Source organism: Danio rerio, chromosome 4 (assembly GCF_049306965.1).
Source record: "Danio rerio strain Tuebingen ecotype United States chromosome 4, GRCz12tu, whole genome shotgun sequence".
Lineage (NCBI taxonomy): Eukaryota > Metazoa > Chordata > Actinopteri > Cypriniformes > Danionidae > Danio > Danio rerio.
This window is the reverse complement of record NC_133179.1, coordinates 29,852,868-29,875,740: the sequence shown is the minus strand read 5'-3', so window position 1 is coordinate 29,875,740 and position 22,873 is coordinate 29,852,868. Positions and strand designations below refer to the sequence as shown.

The 22,873-nt window shown below is 32.5% G+C and overlaps 1 protein-coding gene and 1 long non-coding RNA gene across 9 annotated transcripts in view; one reads left to right on the top strand and one right to left on the bottom strand.

The window, feature by feature from the left end:
• Positions 1-22,873, top strand: part of gramd4a (GRAM domain containing 4a) — a 116,114-nt gene that overhangs the window by 75,457 nt on the left and 17,784 nt on the right. For all 8 annotated transcript variants that reach the window (XM_073947240.1, XM_021475444.3, XM_009300457.5 and 5 more), the window contains 3 exons: positions 10,837-10,957; positions 16,159-16,220; positions 18,945-19,080. In XM_073947240.1, the coding sequence (XP_073803341.1) occupies positions 10,837-10,957; positions 16,159-16,220; positions 18,945-19,080 (319 nt within the window). The remainder of the gene's footprint in view (positions 1-10,836; positions 10,958-16,158; positions 16,221-18,944; positions 19,081-22,873) is intronic.
• LOC141381640 (uncharacterized) lies at positions 18,810-20,872 on the bottom strand. Its single transcript, XR_012402151.1, has 2 exons — positions 19,868-20,872; positions 18,810-19,646 (listed from the first exon to the last, which is right to left on the bottom strand). It is a non-coding gene; the product is annotated as an uncharacterized lncRNA (long non-coding RNA).

Genomic DNA, 22,873 nt, shown 5'->3' with positions numbered 1-22,873 from the left:
GAAGTTATGAAGTTTAGTTAAGCCACGTGGTGAAGATTGCAGTTTTGTTTCTGCATTTTTCTTTGGTTAGTTAGTTGTTGGGTTGGGGTTTAGTTAAATCGTTTTGTTATGTTTATTTCTTTGTTTTGGCAACACTCCTGTTTTCCTTGTTTAATTTGATTATTTAAAATTACATTTACATTACATTTCCTCTATTCATTGTTTGACATTCTCTGTTTAATAAATACTTTTTTGTTTTATTTAACAAGCGGTTGTGTCTTCTCCTTGTTCATCCAGCATCATTAGACTCACTGATTGTTACATTTCATCCTTTTAAAATCTTAACAACTTAAACACGTAACATAATTTAAATTGAAAAGAAACCAGAGACTTTTTTTTTAGTTCAAATAGCATTTATGAATCCAAAATAACTAGAAATCTTTACTGGAACCATTTTGATTTGCTTTGGTTTAGGGTTATTCTTATTTTATTAACTTGTGCAGTACAGTGTTATTAATATACTTATCACCCACAATGTTTGCACAGAGAACAGCAAAAGTATAGGCTGAAGGCTGGCTGTAGGAAGGAAAGCATAGCTCATGGTGCTGGTTAGGCAAAGCTATCTATAAAGAGAAACCAATTACATATTTGTAAGCTATATTTGCATAATATTTAAATGAATGAGAACAATATGGACACTAGCTTGTAAAGAAATGTGTGTGTCTTTGTTTTGGGACTACATTCGTAATATTGCATGAAGTCATTAATTAGAGGTTTAATTTTTTGACCAAGTTAGGGTGATTGACAGATATTATGACCTCACAATTCTTTAACTCTTTAACTGTCACCATGCTGACGCTTATGGGTGATTCTGCACTGCAAAACATGTTTTTCTAATGCTTTTCTAGTCCAAATCTCAAAACATTATAAATCAAGTAGCATTTTCTAGAAAAGCAAAACATATTTTACTGTTTTAAGAAATAATGTTTCAAAATTAAATGAGTTTTTCTCTAAAAAACAAGCATAATAAAACATAGCTATTTATAAATTTGCAACAAGGATACTCAAAGTGGCTGCACGGTGGCACAGTGGGTAACATGTTCGCCTCACAGCAAAAAGTTCGCTGATTCGAACCTTGGCTGAGTCAGTTGGCGTTTCTGTGTGGAGTTTGCATGTTCTCTCATGTTGACATGGGTTTCCTTCAGGTGCTCCGGTTTCCCCCACAAGTCCAAAAACATGTGGTATAGGTGAATTGGGTTGGCTAAATTGGCCGTAGTGTATGTGTGTGAATGAGTGTGTATGGATGTTTTCCCAGTGATGGGTTGCAGCCAAAAGGGCATCCGCTGCATGAAAATATATGCTGGATAAGTTGGCGGTTCATTCAGCTTTGGCAACCCCAGATTAATAATGGGACTAAGCCGAATAGAAAATGAATGAATGAATGATACTCAAAGTTGTAAAGCATTACTTTGCTACAGCAATCAAAATGTACATTTTCTTGAGGTTAAATTCAAATCAAATACCACCAAATCACACATACTACCATAGAATTTGAAGTCTTCATAACAAAAACTGTGAAAAGTATGAAAAAATATGTTTCATATTCTTCAAAATGTACTCTGGAGTAGGGGGCTCTTATATGGTCACCAATGGAAACTGGATGTTATCTGGTGGTCATCGATGGTATTGCGCCCAAACTAGATTTGACCAAAAGTTTAGTGTTTTGTGGCATATAAACTTCAAATTTGGAGTATAATTTGTTCTGATATTTAGCTTTAATTTTAGGCTGCAACAGGTTTTTTAAAATATATTAAATGTAATGTAACAACATATAAACTTAAAGGCACATAACCTGTTTTATTTAATTTTTTTCACTCCAATCTAACATCTGTTCTTTAAAACAAGACCAAGCTTAAATTGATGTACTAAAACATTGAATATAAACATGTTTAAGGTAAACATGTCATTTTTATGTTTATGTTCAAAAAGTGCTGGGCGACAGTAAAGAGGTTAACAGCTTTGAGCAGTCCTTAATATTTTATGAGGTCTTGGTGGAGATGAAATTAGCTTGTGTGTGTGTGTGTGTGTGCATGCCTGCTCTATTAATCATTCTGGAGTTCTTTCTCGAAAGCCTAGATACGTAACAGATTAAAACAACAATTTAATTAGATGTTGTTTGTTTTATACATATTATATTTTATTTCATTTGTATTTTTATTTGGTTAGTAGACGTTTTCCTGAATATGTTGAAGAATGTTGAGAACACTCAGGAAAAAAAAGTCTATATTTATGTATGATTCAAACTGGTACAGGACATATTTATTTGATGCCATTTATCTGCGCTGTTTCTAGACTGCTTTGAGATAATAACAGACATTATGACATTACAGAGGTGCTACTGTATTGCTATTTCAGTGTTCACTTAACATGGTGTCACGCAACGATACGATTCCAGTGAGAAGCACTTGATGCAAGATAACTACAAGATGCAAATAACAGCCAATCAGAAGAGCTATATTAAAAAAAAAAGTCATGGAATAGTTTGCATGATTTACTCACTTATGAGTAAGCTGACCTTTCTGGAGCATGAAAAGAAATATATATGACAAAAATGTATGTGGGTGTGCATATACAGTATATATATATATATATATATATATATATATATATATATATATATATATATATATATATATATATATATATATATATATATATATATATATATATATATATATATATATATGTATACAACCTTCTGTCTGAGAGTGTTTTAAATTCTCTGTTTGATTTTTTTATTTTATATAGATGATTATGCCATCAAACTGTTGTATAAATGCAATATCACACAAGTAGCAGTGCAATATTGCTATATATCATCTACTAACTATTGCTATAACGCACGCCTCCCACCAGTGTCCATATAGCCATATCGCACTGCTACTCGTGTGATATTGCTCATCTACAGAGATGTTCCAATGTTTATTTTTATGTTATTCAAGACACCCTGGCGCACTTTTTTTTTTTTCAAAATTTTAACCAATCTGTATGTGTTGAGCATCTGTTGAGACAACATTAGCACCTGTCAGCTTTAATTGTGGGGAAAACTGTATGATTTTGAGCTTTCGTTAGCTAATTCCATCTTCCGGGTTTAAAACAATATGCTAATGGAGTGATGACGCATCCGTTTCTCAATATTATTTATAGTGGAGTTTTTGCATACCAAGCATACTAGTCATTTATTTTTAAAATCAAAGATACTTAAGTTCAATGATTAGGTTAAATTTAAACAAGCACAATTTATGTTTAAAGCTAGGGATAAACTGCTTCCAAATTGTATACAAAAGGTTTTTGAAAAAAGACAAGGGGGATATAATCTGAGAGAAGAACTAAGTTTTAGGAGGTTGAAAACAAGAACAGCTTTAAAAAGTTTGTTTATGTCTGTCGGTGGTGTAAAACTAAGGCACGGTCTAGATCAGACTCTCAAACGATGTCAGGATATTAATCATTTTAAAAAGTTGTATAAATATATATTATTAAAGGAATATAATGATGAAGGTGATTGAAAAAGGATAAAAAAGAAAGGTATGATGAAACTTTAATTAATGGCTATTTGCAGTACTATTTTGTTCTATGTTACAAAATGTATAGGTACAAATGGAGTCAAACACATAATTTGTCAAGGATGCCAAAAGGATCAAATATGTTTCATGTAAAAAGAAGAGATAAGTAAAAGAAGAAATAAGTTTAGGTAATAGACGAATGATGTATGTGGTAATGAGGTGAGAAAATAATAAGCTTGTGCTTCATCCCACTCCATTTTCGACCATGTTGAAATATATTTTTTTTGTTAATGATATTTTATGTATGATATAAATAAATAAAATCAAAAATCAAATCAAATGATATGCACAAGACACGATGACTCATATGCCTGTTTATCTGTCTAGTGTTTGTGTGCTCATTTAGACTTGATGTGCAGGATGAAGAGCTATCAGCACTTCAATAGATCACTTCACTTCTGTTAATGGTGCCTGGTGGTGACTCCTGTCTGTCTGCGGGGCATCTGTGAATCTACTGACACAGAGAGAGATCGTGTAGGGCCATTATTACTTAGAAAGGAAGACAGTAATGGGAAAGGATGAAGCAGGAAAAAAAAGAGGCAGAGGCATAGCATTCCTTATATATAAGTTTTGTAATATTGGTGCCATAATTAAACAAAACATTATTTTAAATATCTTTAGATTTGAAAAGCTTTGAATTAGTAATGGGTAAATAATTATTTAGTTGTATTGTGTTTAACCGCATAATTAATTAATCTATGCACTTTTATTTTTAGAGGTATGGTACACAAAAAGAAGCACAATAACACTTTAGACAGGTTTTTAAAGTGGTAGTTTCTTCAATATTACCAGTTAAAACTATTTCCAGAATCTAAACATTAATGTAATCAAATTTAAATCTTAAACCTTAAAGCTATTTTCCATTTCCAATTATTGAACATTACATCATGGGTCTTAGTTCCTGTTCTTGCACCTCACGGTTCTCAGATAACCAGCTTCATTTATGAGCACTTTATGCATGAATTGTGTTCAAAATTACAGGGTCCCTACACAGTGTTCACTACACACTAATTAATGAATTGATTAAAATATCTCGATGATCTGCTTTTGAATATATATTGTAGTATTGTGTTTAATATAGCTATTGTACAACATGACATAAATCCACATCAAATATTAACTCTTTTAAAAGTAGAGTCGCGGCACTTATTCGTATTGATTAAAGTACATTAGTTTCAATTGTTTTAAAGCCGGTTAAACCTCATTAATAAACGAGTCTATGCTTTTTTCCCCCCGAATGCACTCACCTGAGAAGTGTGTGATGTAGGGATATAAGATTCTGACATGATAATTACCTTAGATAAAAAATATATATATATATCATGGTAGTTTAACAGTATTGACGTAATTGCTCTAAAATGTGTTATTTTTAAATGTCTTGTTAATATTAAACTATAGAAAGAGCAGCAGTTGATTTTGTATTTTTAGTGGAGTGTTTAATATGTTTTAAAAGTAACTTTAAAGTAAAGTAATTAGTAATCTGATTACTTTTTACATGAATCAATTAGTAATCAGATTAGAATGTTCCAGTAGTAGGAAGTAATTTGTAATCTATTGCTTTTTAAAAGTACCTTATCCAACACTGCTGAACACACACACACACACACACACACACACACACACACACACACACACACACACATATATATATATATATATATATATATATATATATATATATATATATATATATATATATATATATATATATATATATATATATAATAATAATATGGGTAACCAAATAGTTGCTGGCTGTTGATTGCAAGAAAAAAAATTATCTTGAAGTCAGTGAGGACCGGCAGCTGTTTGGTTACACAGATTTTTTTAATTTTTATGTTTAAGAAGAAATCATTCAGGTTGAAAACAATTTGAGGGTTAGTAAATGATGACAGCTTTTTATTTTTTGTGTGTAAACTTTTCACTTGATACTAATATAACAACAAAACTTTACTTGTCATATGTGTTCATCCAATTTCTTAAGTGTTACTATTAAATACTTACTGTACCTTAATGACAATCCACTGTTTGTTTTATTTGTAAGTGTATTTGTCATGTGAATCTTTGTTCTTATATATGAAAAATATTTTCAATTTTCAATTTACAATCAACTAGTGATGTTTGTTGTCTTGCATGCTGTACTTGAGGAGATTGAATTTGGGTTAGGCTGTTGGCAAAGATAGCTGCACAAAGCTTGTGTAACTTGTATAAAGTGAGGCAGTGCACTTGGATTTCAAAACCTTTGTGAGGGGTGTGACAATATGCCAACATTTTGGTCTATTTCCGACAGGAGTGTACTGTGAACCGACTATTATCCTTGTTAAATGCTGCACTAAACATTGTGCTACACACAATAGGCTGGAACGTTTGACAGAAGTGTAGGTTTGTTGTTAATCAGAGGGTTCATTGATGGACTTTTTATTCCCTTAAATAACCAGGACTGAGGTTTAAATAAAAGCTAATTAAAATTACTAATTTCATTGATCATACAAGATAAATATTTACATACATTAATAAAAATGTTGGGGTCTGAAAGATATATTTGGTTGGCTGATGTTGTTTGGTTGGTGTTGGTTTGGTTGGTTTGTTGGTTGGTTGGTTGATGGGTGGTTGGTTGGTTGGTTGATATCGGGTGGTTGGTTGGTTGGTTGGTTGGTTGGTTGATATTGGGTGGTTGGTTGGTTGGTTGATATTGGGTGGTTGATTGGTTGGTTGGTAGGTTGATATCGGGTGGTTGGTTGATGTTGGTTAATTAGTTGGTGTTGGTTGGTTGGTGCTGGTTGTTTGATTGGTGGTGTTGGTTGGTTAGTTGGTTTGTTGATTGGTTGATGGTTGGTTGGTTGGTTGGTTGGTTGATACTGGGTGGTTGGTTGGTAAGTTGACATCAGGTGGTTGGTTGATATTGATTAATTGGTTGGTTTTAGTTGGTGGTGTTGGTTGGTTGGTTGGTGTTGGTTGTTTGGTTGGTGGTGTTGGTGGGTTGGTTGGTGTTGGTTTGGTTGATTGTGGTTGGTTGATATTGAGTGGTTGGTTGGTTGATGTTGGTTAATTGGTTGTTGTTGGTTGTTTGGTTAGTGTTGGTTGTTTGGTTGGTGTTGGTTGTTTGGTTGGTGGTGGATGGTGGTGTTGGTGGTGCTGGTTGGTTGGTTGATGTTGGTTTGGTTTATTGTGGTTGGTTGGTTGATGTTGGTTTGGTTAGGTTGGTTTGGTTAATGTTGGTTGGGTGGTTGATGTTTGTGTGTTGGTTGGTTTGGTTTGGTTGGTTGGTTAGTTTGATTGGTCAGTGTTGGTTGTTTTCTTAGACCCTTATTATCTAATTAATGTGCTGTTAAGAATTCTAAGCAACATGCAGAGGCATAGTTTCAGCCAATGATCTTGATCTCTTGCAACAAAAAAAATCTGTAATTCAATTTGATAATCCAAAGTAATTACACTGAGTGTCTGTGTGAATAAATTCAATTATATAATGCAGGGGATCAAGTATTTTCATCATTTGAAAAGATGAGTCCTTGGGATCTTTGCTTTATTGACTGAAATGGTGTATTTGTAGCTTTGCATGAAATAAATTGATTAACAGCACATCAATGCTTTCATAATAAAATACACACATTAGAATAATATCTGTATGAACTGGATTAATGATGATTAAAATACAAAATGTGATTTTAAAATCACAGGCATAAATAACAAATACTCATACAGTATAGAAAACTGTTTTTTAAATACTAAAATATTTAAACAGTTGGCTCTTTTTAGTGTACTTTGGACCAAATAAATGTAGGCTTTGTGAGCAAATGAGGTTGCTTTAAAAATATTTAAAACTTACTGTTATAAAACATTTAGTTACTAAATGAAATAAAAGAATAGTTCAATAATATATTTTTAAATGACTTAGTTTGTATTCAATATAAAAGAAAGCCCATAAAGATTTGAAATTTGTGTGTAAACATTTTTTTGGGGGGTGGGGTGAGCTGTTCCTTTATAGCAGTGAAAAGTTTGCAATGACAGTACCACTGCAATAGGCCCCACCACTCATTTTTTACAGCAAGTACCTTTCTTTCAAGTGGGATTGACAGCGTTAAAATAAAGCAAAGTTAGAAGCCATTCACATTTCGAGTCTAAAAGTGTTGTTGATGTTGATGCCTGATGTCTTTCTAAAACATACTTTCAGCGTCTCTAACAGACTGTCAAGGTCTTTCTCTGTGATTCTTTTTGTGGAGTGAAATTATTGAGAGCTACAGGCAGAATGTTGACTCTTGAGCAGATTTACTGATTGCTGTAATATCATTATCAGTCTGTTCTCAAAGAGGACTCTCTGTAATAACGAAGACAGACCCAGAGACGTTAGCTAAAGTTGATTAGACACCGAGAACAGTACATTGTGTGATTTAGCCATCAGTGAGATAAAAAAAAACGTTGTGAACAACCCTCTAGTGATTCTTTTTACTGTTATTTTTTTACACAAACATTATTATTAATATTAAATGAATATTTTTTTCTCACTGTCATTATGCTCAGGAAGTTCAGAATGCTAAAATGCTTAGATGTTAAAAATTGACATGTTAATGTGTTTTATGTTTTTCAAAGATATGGTTACTTTGTTATTTTAAAGGATGTTTTAAGTTGCTAATAGCATTTGACAGTTCAGCTGATGTACAGTCTAGTTTCATTTATGCAATCACATTACTTTTACAAGTTACTAGAATGAAGTAACACACTACTTTTTACTCCTCTGAAGTCTAAGGTGGTTTTAGCAACAAGGAAATGTTGATGTGCCCAGAACTTTCCATTTTTTATGAATGTATTAATGCATAATGTCTGATGAAGCTACTTTAAATACAGCACAAACTGTGTAACAAGAATATCTAAGTAGCATGTTTGGACAAGTTTGCAGTATTGAAGACAAAAATAGATATAAGTGACTGCAATGATTGAAAAAAAAAAAAAAAAAAAAAAAAAAAAAAAATATATATATATATATATATATATATATATATATATATATATATATATATATATATATATATATATATATATATATAATTATTACAAGGATTTTGAGTATGTGACCTTACCTTTGTGACCAACTCGCAAAAAAGTATTTTGTATTTTTAATTTAGTGAGACATTTTTTGTGCAAATGTAAAGTGGGGATGCTGACAACGGAAGTGCAGATCCAAATGCAGGGTCTGTTGAACAGAGATGATCAGACAAGCAACAGTTGACACAGGAGTAAACAGATGTATACGGGCAATCCAGAGTCGTGGTCATTAAACAGGCAGATGGTCAAAAGGCAGGCAGCATACAACGTAAACAAACTTAACAAGGCAAGGGTCTAAAACATTGCAAGGCAAAGGTAAACTGTCGTAAAGTTCACAATACTGTTTACATAAAAAGTATAACAAGACTCAGTAATGAGGTATGTGGGTGTGCTATTTAAATAGCCCCGTAATCAGTTCATGAGTGTTCGCAATCAGACAGGATTAGGAACCGGTGTGTGTGGACAGTGCATGACTAGATCTTATAGTCCATATAATTTCGTATTTGTAGTTCTATTCTGCACAGGCTGGATCACTGGTGACCGTGACATTTTGTTTTGTGTTTTTATGGAAAGGCTGCATGTAAAAGAGTGCTAGTAACTATAAAAATGCATATTAGATTAATTTATTTCAATTTTTTTTTTGCAATATCCCAAAAATTTACATAAAATAGGTGGATGGAGACATAGCTAGTGTCATGTAATTGTATAAGAAAGTGTCTGAGTTATTTTTTTTTTTTAAGTAAGTAAAGCTACAGTATGTACTCTCTATTTGTGGGGCGAGATCAAACAAAGTATATTCCACTGTACATATGCTCTAAATCACAGGTGTCAAACTCAGTTCCAAAAGGGCCGAAGCTCTGCACAGTTTAGTTCCCACCCTAATTATACACACCTGATCAAACTAATTGAGTCCTTCAGGCTTGTTTGAAACCTACAGGTAAGTGTGTTGGAGCAGGGTTGGAACTAAACTGTGCAGAGCTTCGGCCCTCCAGCAATTGAGTTTGACACCCCTGCTCTAAATGTTTACAACAAACAACATTTTTAAACATAAACAATGTGAAAACTGCAAATTAATTATAATTTAAGTGGTTCTCAAACTTTTTTCTCCAAGTACCACCTCAGAAAAAAAATTTAGCTTCAAGTGCCACCATAATGACCTGTCAGCATTGGGATATAAAAATATGGGATACGCCCCCAACAGCTATTACAAATATGGGGAGGAAATTAGCTTTACATGATAGAATACCTAACAAACATTAGAAAATTGTAAATATATTAAAAGGTTTAGCTTATTAAAATCAATTTACTAATCACATCAGCGTCAATGTACACGTTAAAGGGTTAAAAGTGTTTTTTTCATTTTCTTTTTACCTTAATTATTCAGCGATTCTTCCACGTACCACTAAAAGGAAGCCTGCATACCACTAGTGGTACACGTACCACAGTTTGAAAACCACTAATTTAGATCATATATCATATCATATCAGATCGCCTAATTGCAAAAAATAAAAATGTAGGGTGCATTAGGGACTATGCCACAACAGGGTTAAATGTAAAAGAACATTTCACTTTTCACATTTCACAGTTCAATTTTCTCTTAGGTTTGCTTAAAAAAAACTATGTTTGGGTCAGTGTTTTGCTGGTGATCTGTACGACAAGCCCTGCCTTCTTATCAATGTGTACAAGAAATGTGTGCATCTGAAATGTGCAACAGAACATACCCGGTGGAATGTACATTTTGTAAAAAAAAAAAAATCATGTTTTCCAGTAAGCTGTGGGCTAAAAATATGCAGAAAAAAATCAACGTTGCCAATTGTAAGAATAAGTTAGTGTAAACTTTTTTCCTAAATACAAGCAATATTAACCATAACTTACTTTATATTTTAAACCACCAACAAGGGATGCTATCCCTGAACGTTTACTTTAGCTAGAATCTATACTAGAACAGTTTAGGCTAGTGAAACTCTAAATGCAGTTAATAGAAACGTCGCTATAGATTAATTGACTGTCTGCCTAGAGTTATACAGTTGACAGCATTCATTTCATCTGAACCCATCGGGCAGAAGCACTTCCAGGAAAAACCTACATATTCATGCTCATATATTTTGAGCTAGATAATATTTGTTTTAACACTTATTAAAGAAGATTCTTAAAAATGCGTGGTAGTTAAGTGTTCACTTTTTTATCATTTTAGAGGAGGAATTACGGAAGCTACGAGAAGAAACCAATGTGGAAACCCTTAAGCAGGAGCTGGAAAGAGAGCGCAGCAGGAGACTTGACCTGGAACAGAAGATGAGCGATGTGCTGAAAACCAGGTAAAAACCACACTACTAAAAAAAAAAAAAAAACACACACACACAAATATACACAAAGCAAGAAATTTGCTTTACATAGTGTCAAACCTGTCAAAACAATGGATAACATTAGGGATTAGAATTACATAACACTTCTTATTCACGGTTCAGTTTTAGCACACTCAAACACGCACACACACATATTCACCCACACGGAAACAAAACAAAAAAAACTAATGTAGATTTCCAGAAAATATCAGAAAAGTAATTTTGAACCCTCCTTCTGACCCTTTAAGTTAAATTGTTCTCTGATATCTACATAGTAGGTACGTGGCTTAGGTAAGTTCAAAAACTATTCTGGAATTATTTTATTTTCTCATTTATAATAACTGGAGTTACCCCTAGAATAAAAAGCTTTGTTTTGACCATATTTGCAATTGATGTGTTTGCAATTGAAAGTGTTTCCCAGTGATGTGTTGCAGCTGGAAGGGCATCCGCTGTGTAAAACATATGCTGGATAAATTGGCGGTTCATTCAGCTGTGGAGACCCCTAATTAGTAAAGGGACAAAGCTGAAAATAAAATAAATGAATGATTTAATATTACTATAGTATTTTTTTTAGTATGTGGTTGTCTGACATCTGAAAATAGATCTGGCAGCAGAAATCGCAGCCTCTGTTAAATTTCACCCTGCACAGATTTAGTATTATTTTAGGTTATGCATTTTTCATGTTCTGATTCCAATGCCTAATTATTAAACTGTTAAAATGACTATAATTAAATGAAATATTTTTAAGATTAAAATATGATGCGTTCTTTAGAAGAGTGTACAAAAATATTTTTTATTGCAATATATTTTAGTGCATTTTATCGTACAACAAGAAATAGATATCGGGACAGGCCTACAGATGTATTAAGATGTATTCAGAGATGTATTGAGATATGTATTTTGAAGATGTTAACAGTTTCTAACATCATTTGAAGCTTATTGTCATGATCTCACACCAAAAAATAAAATAAATATCACAGTAAGAGCAAAGCGATATGACTCGGTGCATAAACATGCATTTAACACTTTGCATGTTTACAGTTTACATCTGTTTGTTGCCTCATTACAAACATATGCGGCATGTTTCACAATATACACGTTAAACTACAAATAATAAAATATTGATTAATTAGTAACTAATAGGTTATTTAGTGGACAAATTTCTTTTGAAGTTTACTAGAGTTGTGTTGTTTACTGTACAATACAGTATTATCCAATAGAAGTCCATATTATTGCTGTTAAAATACTTGTTTTTAGGGTTATTCGTACACAGAAAATACAAATAAAAACAAATATGAAAAAGCAAATATTTTATGTTGCTTTAACTCATTTTAATCAGGTTAATCAAGTTAATCAAGTTTCAACAAAAAAAAAAAGTTATACAAAGTTTAATTTAATATCGTTAGTCAGTTTGATTGATGTAAGTTCAGATGACGTAAAAGTTAATATGATTATACTAAACAAAAATAAAGTAGCAAGAATATGGAAATTGGTAACAAGTTTCCTTTTAATATTCAAATGGATGAACTGTGAAAAGATTAACAACACTTCTTTGTTCTCATCGAAAACATTTCACTGACTGTTTACCAGAAGCAACTCCTCTAATCTATGCAAAGCATCATGGGACACAGGAAAAAGGAGGATAGTGTGTGGTAAATTGATGTGTGTTGTCAGTGTTCAATGACCCGGCCCTGTTGTCTCTCTGGCTGTCACAGCAGGACAGGCCGCAGTCAGATGCAAACGCAACACACACTGAGATATAAAAATAGCCACTGCATCCCACCCCCCGTGACCCTTCAGCAGGAAGTCAATGTCTGTACGTATAGAGTCATGAACGGCAATATGCCAGTACAGAGTGTTCTTTCCACTGAGGTCATGTCATGCCCCTAATTGATTCAGATTTGATGGAGGACAAACGGTGGGATAATTAAAGGGATAATGAAACCAATAAATGCAATTCTGACATCATTTAACCTTATGTTCTGAATAATTCTTTCTTCTGTGGAACGTTCAGGTTTTTTACTAGTCACCAAAGCAGTTCATCAAAAATATAGTTATTTTTTACAGAATATTATGTTTTTTTTTTATAAAATATGAATGAGTAAAGGATGAATGTTTTGGGTGAGCTGTTCTTTAACCTATAAATATTTTTAGAAGATCTAAATGTTGATGAATTGTGTGTCATTTTGGCTAAAGTTAAAACGCACAGTTGGTCTCATTTATTAAACACTGGATAGATATTTCTAATTAATATTCACATTCCGATTTTCTCAAAAAAAATTCACAGTGCAAAAAAAATGCTTTTCTTACTTCTTCTTAATGTTGTTTTTCCTTAAGATTAGTTTTCCCTAAGATTATGTTTGATAGATTATTTTGCTTAACGTTGTCCTATTGTGTCTTAAAACAAAACAATATGTTTTGCTTGCCTAGAAAATTTAATAGAAAAAAGCAATTTTTGCAGTGTGGACAACACATGTATACGCATATTCATTTGTTTGTCAGCTTGTTCTAATGTTAGTGGAACTCTAAAATATGTTCATGAATCAAAGGTTAGTCATTACGTTTTTATATGGGTGGTTTCAGTCATTCCTGATTTTTGTATTGCATTTTTTTGCGGAGTGGTGGTGGTAAGGGAGGATTTTAAAATTTTTAGTTTTAATATCTTTTTATCAATAAAGCTGAATTCTAATCTTACAGCAGTTTGTAAGTTTTTTTTTATCTAGTAAAATTTACTGAAGCATAGATTGTTTTCTTATGTTAAAAATCTCTTGAATTTGACATTATTAAGCCTTAAAAGGTAAAATACACTGTGGAAAATTCTGGGTTCTACACAAATCCTTTATATTGTTACTACTATTAAATTCACTTAATTTTTTGTTTTATTTTATTTATTTTTTCTTTTACAAATGTAAGTGAGTTGAACACAAAAAGTCCCCCCAAAAAACTCAAGAATTGTGTTGGTTTAACTCATTTTATTTAAGCAGGTTAAACAAGCACAAAAATAAATTTGGTAAACTGTATTTTGATGGTCCATTTGAGTATTAGTAGACTGTCTGCGTAATATCTGTTGATATTGATCCTTCAACAGACATTTTACTGACTATGGGAAACTTTGCAAGTATATGCCAAATCATACCTGTCAACTCTCTTGTTTTTCCCCGGATTCTCCCGTATTTTACAGTTCTATCCCGCTATCATCCCGTAAAGGTTTTTCCATATTTTCAGTCTTTCTCTGAAAGATGGCAAAAAGCATTAAAGAACCAATCCTCCCTATACGCAACTCATACTGCTAAACCACCAGAGGTCAACCCTTGCTCTTAGATGTATGTTTTGTGCTTTTGTTTTACTTAGGCATGAAATAAGTATAAAAATGTCGGGATTCCCTTTCCTTTTCATTACATGTGCCTTCGCCCCTCCTATGCAATCCTCATAACAGTCATATAGCTGTGCATGACTGTCAGCTGACGCGCTCCATAGTGATAAATAGACACTTGTTTCCCAAACTGATTCTGTACACGCCATTTGAAGAGGAGCAAAAGTCTGGGTTTTGGATGCGTGTTTGAACAGACGTATACACATAATTAAGGTCCCACTTTATATTAAGTGTCCCTAACTACTATGTACTTACATCAAAAAATAAATACAATGTACTTACTGTGTTTATAATGTATTTGAGAACACTTGGTTGGGTTATAGAAAGGTTTGGTGGTATGGGTATGTTTTAGGGTGGGTTAAGGTGTAAGGGAAGGTCAACAGTGTATTTACAAATGTAATTACAAAAGTTATTTACAGATGTAATTACATACATGTATTTAATCAAGCATAAATTACACAGTAAATACATGTATTTACACAATAAGTACGTTGTAACAAACTATTAACTCCTGTGTTAGTACATATTAGTTAAGGCCACTTAATATAAAGTGGGACCATAATTAATAATAATAACATCTAAAGATGTTATCCCTTATTATTTATTAATGAGATTAATAAGAGTATCCATTATTGTTTACATTCCAATGTTGACAGGTATGTGTCAACCTACACTAACCCTAACCCCAACCATAACCCCAATCTAACAGTCTACTTATAATCTAATTAGAATTAGTTGCAATGTAACTTAAATTCAACAAAGGTACCGTCAAAATAAAGTGTGACCATATTTTTTTGAGTGTGGTTAATTTAATGAGTGGGGTTTTAATTAAAACAAAAAATATTGCATTTTTTTTTTTTTTTATCTAAACCGAGGAAAAATATACTAATGGTTGCTGCAATGTGCTTAATCATATTCCCTAAATACAACATCTGCAACAGACAAAATAATTAGCACTGTAATTAGCACAAAATCATTAATGCAAAAAAAAAAAATAATAATAAATCATCACTAATTTTGTGATGAAAAAAAAACTAATATATGTGAGCACAAAACCAGTCTAATGAATATATTGTGGGGAAAACCATGAGTCATGAGTCTTATTTTTATTTAACGGCAATCATGTGAATAGTAAGTAAATCTCTTATTTCATAAAGAAATGTTGTACATTTTCTTATGTAAATGTATCAAAACTTAATTTTTGTTTAGAAATATGCATTGCGTATGTACACACTTTAAAGGCAATTTTCCTAATGTATATTGTTTTCCAGATTTTCACATAGTTGCATCTCAGCCAAATATTGTCCTAAACTAACAAACCATACATGGCTAGAAAGCTAATTTATACTGTTACCAGATTATGTAGATATCTCAATATAAAAACCCTGTATGACTAGTTTTGTGCTCCTGAGTCACTTATAAAATAATTGCTGAACTACAAATAAACTGCTTGTGTTTCCATAATTGCTTCAATTTGTTTTGGAATTCTTCCAATGTTCTTGGAGTTTTAAGGATCTATCCTAATTTGACCTGATCTAAAATCAAATTTAAAAGGATTTTGATATTATACATTGACAATACATTTAAGTGTTTCGGTCATTTTAATGTATAGCCATAATACATTTGCTTTGTGGAACTCAAAAGTTTTGAAGATCATTATCTCAAAACTGCTGAGAATGCAGACAGAACCATATATACTGATAAATATATACAGACATTGTATGTGTACAGTCCTGCTGTGTGTAGATTTAGTATGAACTGAAGATGTTTTAGTGATGTTGGTTTGTGTCTTGTGGTTCAGGTGTGAAGATTCTCCACCTCAACCTCCACGGAAACAGCAGACTCCAGCAGCTAATGGCACAGGTAACACAACCGTCAGCCTTATGACAGAAATAATAATTTTAAAAAAATGCATAAAGTAGTAAATCAAAAAATCTAAATGATTGGATTGTTCCCCCAAATTGAACATTTAATCATTATTTACTCACCCCCTTGACTTTCACACAGTTTCAATTTACTAGAACTTCTTTGTTAAGCTGCTTTGACACAATCTACATTGTAAAAGCGCTATAAAAATAAACATAACAGCAATCTTTCTTCAGTTGAACAGAAGGTTAGCTTAACTTTTCTGATTTTGCTTGTAATTCAATATTGTGAACCCTTTGTAAAGCTGCTTTGAAACAATACTTATTGTGAAAAGCGCTATACAGACAAACTTGAATTAAACACAAAGGAAAATCTTCTGAAGAATACTGGAATAAACAGCCATTGACATGCATAGTATGTTTTGTTTCTACTGCTTTTTCCTAACATTCTTCAGAATATCTTGTTTTGTTTTCAACAGTATAAAAACTCACAATCGTTTACAACCATGCAACCGTGAACTGCCCCTTTTAAATGAATAGAAACTGTGAGCAATATTTGCAATCCCAGAATGCACTGCAGTGAGCTTAGAGAAAGGAATTCATACAATATGATAGACAATATGGTTTAATGATCAATATATTTTACTTTCAGTGCTGAAACATATTTATAAAGATTGGTTAGTTTAACTGAAAATATGTAAAATGTGTGTATTAGTTTATGCTTTTTAGAGAAAATTGTTTTAGGTTTATACAATCCTATTGTTATTTGGTCTGCAAATGTATGTACAATGTGGGAAATAAGTATTCAACATGTCACTATTTTTCTCTGAAAACATTTCAGTTTAAAGGCGCAGCTTAAAGATACCTCTCATGTGGATAATGAAGTCACATGCATTGCTCAGGTGTGAGTTTTTCACAGACTTAAACAGAGTGAAAAAAATCTTGATGGTACTGTGGGTTTCATCTATCCAAACTGATCTTTATTTTGGATTTTCTGTTGGATTTAAGTAAGGTGATTGGTCGGGCCATTCCACAGCTTGATTTTCTTTCTCTGAAAGCATTTGCGAGTTTCCTTGGCTGTGTTTTGGATCATTGTCTTGCTGAAATGTCCACCCTGGTTTTATCTTCATCATCCTGATGATGTAGATGTTGGACTGAAGCAGCTAATATTAATCTACTCTACTTTGTTTTCTTTTCATATATGTATTTCTCTTGATCTGGTAAAAATTTTGAGTCAACAGAACCTTTAGAAATATGTTTTTTTGAGAAAAATGGTGACATGTTGAATAATTATTTCCCCCACTGTATGTAACTCATAATTTGCCTTATAAATGATAAAATTATGACAAGCATTGATGTACAGAAGTTAATGAAAAATTAGTTTGATCAAGGAACAACATTAAAGAAAAACAATGTACCTTGATCATTGTTTTTCAATCTAAATTATAAATACAAAATGTTGTTAACAATCTTAATATGTCTTCTAAAAATCTAAAAGTACTCTTACATATTACAGACTTTAAAATAATTAATAAGAAAGGTTTTGTGTCAGAATATGAAAAGACCAAACAGTTATTACCAGTGATGAGAATAACGGCATTTTAAATAAACGAGAATTCAAATTAATTACTGTGTTCCCCTGTTACAAAGCCAATACCATTACTGACAATAACAAATGCGTTACTATAACTGAGAACACTGAAGCAAGCAGCGACTTTCTCAGCCATAGGATATCTTTCTCTGGGGTGTGTTTGTGTGCGTGTGTGTGTTCATTCTGGGCTGGGACGGGACACATAACCAACCAATATGATAATTGGTGTGTCTGTAAACCTGATGTAACTGAGAACATGATGATTGGCTTAGAAGGAGTACATTTCCATCATTTGCCAATCAGAGGCAGAGTAGGTCGGGTGTTCACACAAGCACATGAACACAGCCACTTGCACACACCAACAACCCAGAGTCAGAACGATGGCAAGTCCTACAAGTTCAAAGGTAGCATTTGCAAACTGGAAATATAAGCATTATACTGTTAAAAAAATAAAATAAAATAAATAATGGCGTTAACAGAAATTTACTGTAAAATAACAGATGTTAAATTATAGAAATTTTCTGCTAAATTGAATTACTGTAAATTTCTGTAATTTAACATCCAGTATTTTACAGTAAATTTCTGTTATTTTATGATTTTGCAATAGTTACTTTTCCTGGTTATTAGTTTTTTTTATAATGATGTAACTCAGTTACTATTTGTGAGAAGTATATATTAACTATAACTAATTACTCTTTTAAAACAATGTGGCCAACACTGGATATTACTTAACTGTTAAAAGCAATCATTAAAAATGTCTTATGTGTCAAACTTGAAATTCTTTTTTAAAAATTGCATTTCTTTTTTTTGATTAGCCGTTTGTCTTCCAGTCATTTGTATTAAAGCACAAACTGTCACTTTTAATCCTGTTTATTGGCATTCTTTCTGCTTTGTGGTTTTAGTTAGTGATTCCGGAATCTCGGCTTCAGGAAAGCTTTCAGCTGTTATTTTAAGCACTTGTCTAAATTTGTAGACCATCTAGGCCAAAGCAACCTCTTTTGTTTGAGGCAGGAAATGAGAATGTAGAGCACAAACTCTCCCTCTCTCGCTCTCTCTCATTAAACCCTCTGCTTGATTCAGATTAGAAGAGCTTTATGAATTAAAATAAATGTGTCTGATCTTTAACCATAGACAAACAGCAGAAGGAGACGGTGTGTTCGCGGCTGCACAACTGGCTGTATGATCGCTTTGGGGTTTACATTGAAGATTTCCGCTTCCAGCCTGAGGAGAACACGGTTGAGGCTGAGGAGCCACTAAGTGCTAAAAGGTTCGTCAAAAGAGATTATTCATATTTTCTATATTTAAATTATGCGCAGATGTGGAAGTAGAGTTCAAATCAGGGTGAAATAACTCTTACTATTCACTAATCTCAGTGATCTCATTTCCAAAAGCTAAATTGTATTGTAAACTGCTGCCCCCTAGTGGTTAGGATGCTTATAATAAGTTAAGCTTAGTGGCAGAGATATGTTAAACATGGTCATTGCTAGAAGGGATACAGCTGCTGCATAATTGGAAGTTCATGGGAGTTATTTACATTATTTATTTAGTTTTCCATTAATTTTATTTTATTAATGTCTACACTAACCTTAAACCTACTCCTCACAGTAATGTAAAAACAGTAATTATGATGAAAATGCTTTATATTATTTTATTAAAATACCAATTTTTTGTATTTTATTAACGCCTACCTCAACCCTGAACCCATTTTATGTTCACTGTGAAGTTCTTTTACCTTTCAAAATGATATATGTACCTTTCTGGTTCTGTCACAATATGTATTTAAGAGGGTACAAGAATAGTTTACACACAAAAAAAGATAATTCTGCCAGTTTACTTACTTTTAAGTGGGTTTCTTTCTTCTGTTGAACACAAAACACGATATTCTGAAGATTGTTCATCATATGGATACCTGGAGTTCTGTATAGACAGTGTTTTTTTGTTGGAGAACACACATTGACAGTTTGTGCACACATCTACAACAGAGGCTTTGTTTTTTTAAGAAGGCTGAGATTTTATGGGGTGGGTAGCAGTATCTACCTTGTTTTTTTACCCACCTAAGTTTAAAAGTCTTATTCACTATGGAATCACAGTCTCGTTTGGAAATCTGTCTGTTCAACTGAAAGACAAATTGGTTCATATTCAAAAAACAGCCATCATAATCATGGGAATAAAACAATAAAAGCCCATACAGACTCTATATGAGCAGGCGGTCATGAGAAGAGCAATAAATATTAGTGCTGATTCCAAACATCCTCTTTTCAGTGAATATCAGCTGTTACCATCAGGACAAAGACTGAGAATGCCAATGTGTAAGACCAATAGATTGAAGCTTCCGTTTGTTCCTACCTCGATAAAACTGTTGAACTCTACCAAAAACACTGCAACTGTAGTACACTAGCACCTGACTGTGTGCTGTGCCTTATATATTTCATATTTATATGCTTATGGTCTTTTTCTGTAAATAATGTATGTTCTTAATTATTTTGTTTGTTTTATTTATTTTATTGCCTGCTTAACTTTGTAGCATCAAGACAAATTTCCGCTTGCGGACAAATAAAGTTTATCCTATTCTTTTCTGAACCATCAGCCATTAACGTCCAAAACTTAAATGCTTTGAAGGTTAATAGTTGTTTATTTTTTCCCCTCAATGTTCTCTTTATACAGTTGAAGTCATAATTATTAGCGCTCCTCTGATCTATGTTTTCTTGTTTTTTTTTTTTTGTCTGGAAAAAGTCTTATTTCTTTTAGTTTAGCTGCAATAAAAGTAACAATTTTAGCCTATTTTAATAGCCTATTTTTTATTTATATATTATATATTAAGCCTAACATAATAACCTAGTTAAGTCTCTAAATGTCCCTGTAAGCTGAATACTAGTGTCAATAAGTAGAAAAATATAATGTACTGTCATCATGGCAAAGATAAAAGCAATTAGTTATAAAAACAATTATGTTTACAAATGTGTGGGATAAATCTCTTCATTAAACAACGCTTCATAGAAATGTCATAATGTAATTTTTGGGTGAACTACTCCTTTAATATGCCATACTTACCCCGTTACAAAAAAGAAAAGTATGATTACATTATTGGCACATCAGACATAAATACTTGATCACCTAATTTTTGTGGTCCAGCCCTCATTTGGAGATCTGGCCCAGTTTTGAAGAGGCGGCCTTCTTTTTAGAGGGTTGCAGTTAGATGTACTGCATGTCTCTTAAAGGTTGAGTTTTGCTGATGAAGTTGGGTTAAAAACTTACTACTGTAGTTTTTATATATTATTAATTATTTATTTACTATAAAAATATTTAGTTTTTTTTTAGATTTGTACTATTCTGTTTGTTTCATCCACTTTAAAAAAAGACAATCTAGTTGAGGGTTGTGGCTTTTAGGCCCTTATTTTAAATAATAATAACAAAACAAAATATACATTTAAGAATTGCCTTTACCTTTCTGAAAAACCTTTCTGAAAACTCAAACATATGTAGAGGTCAAAATGATTTCATATGAACTTTATGCCACAATTTACAAAGCAAAACTGGATTTAATAAAAATTTCCATGATACATATTTAAAATTGTATTTTGTCAAGCATGAACGAATGAATAAATGAATGAATAAGTAAGTAACCTAAAGCAGGTTTTATAAATACTGAGAAATAATGAGATTTCACAAAATATAGGTATTCAATGTTCAAAGATGTTCGGTCGAAAAATGTATTTTGAAAGATTCATCATCTGATAAGTTAACACCTGGGTTTCACAACATTTTTATTTGTGTTTAGATAATGTGGTACACTTACTGGGGTCTATTAAAGGGGCAGTTCAACCCAAAATGAAAAATATTCTCACCGGTTACTTACGCTCAAGTGGTTTTAAACTTTTATCAATTACTATGTTTTTCTGTTCAACAAAAAGGAAGATATTCTGCCATCGACTCCAATACTGGGAACAAAAATACTACAAAAGTCAATATTTTTTTGTATATCTTCCTTTGTGTTCAACAAGAAAAAAAAAGAAACCGAAATGACGAGTAAATGGTGGCATTTTTGGGGCAACTATCCCTTTTAGACTAGTAATTGTAAACTTTATAAACTTTTAAATCTACTTGCTTTTAGGGATGCAACGATTATAGATTTTGGTTGTACGATTATAGTCAGAGGAATAATCACGATTACACAGTCATCATGATTATAATGCATTTGTTCATTTCAAAACAATACTAGTTTGGAAAATTTGATAAAAAGAAACCAAATAATATAGCACAAAATAATATTGAAAAAAAAAAATAGTCAATTTGTCTTTGGACAATTGAATAACGCTTTTGGCATTTAAACAGAAGTAATAATTTTACACTGTAAAATAAACGACACGTTGCTTCTAATGTGCACAGTATCCGCAAAAAAAGACGCAATATGAGAACGGCTCTTAGTTAATAACCTCAGCCAAATCCTGTGTGTTAGTATTAGCCTCAGTGTACAAGCTGGAAAATTTAAACTAGCGCACAGTTGGCATAACTTTGATTAGTTGCTGCAATTTTGTTTCATGCAGAAACATGATGTTGAGAAGGCTTTACGATTAACTAATAGTGACTTATTAAAGCGCAGTTAATATTGAAATTGGTTAATCGTTGCATCCCTATTGGTTTGTTTGTTTCATGCAGACCTTTATTTTGAAACCAGACTTGTTTGGCTTTTTGTGGTTTTTAGTGGAAAGCATTTGCCATGCAAGTTTTGTGGGTCTGATGTCCAGTCAATGCATAAAACTGCCTCAATTATACATGCTGCTATTAGGTCTTTGTCTGTTGAATGTGCCCTCAGGGATTATTGAAGTACATCCATCTGTCTCAGAAGAGCATTATTGAGTGTGTGCTGCCCACCGCTGTTGGCTTTCATTGATTTACATGGTTTAAGTGTCACTTTGACATAAAAATACAAGACAGTCTGCGGTTGGTGGAAGGAATTAGTCATGTTGCTGAAGGCAGGGTAACGTTCTGAGGACATGAATGCTGAGTGGGCACCTTGATGTCAAAGCGGCATCAAAAACATGTCAAAAAACAAAACAGAT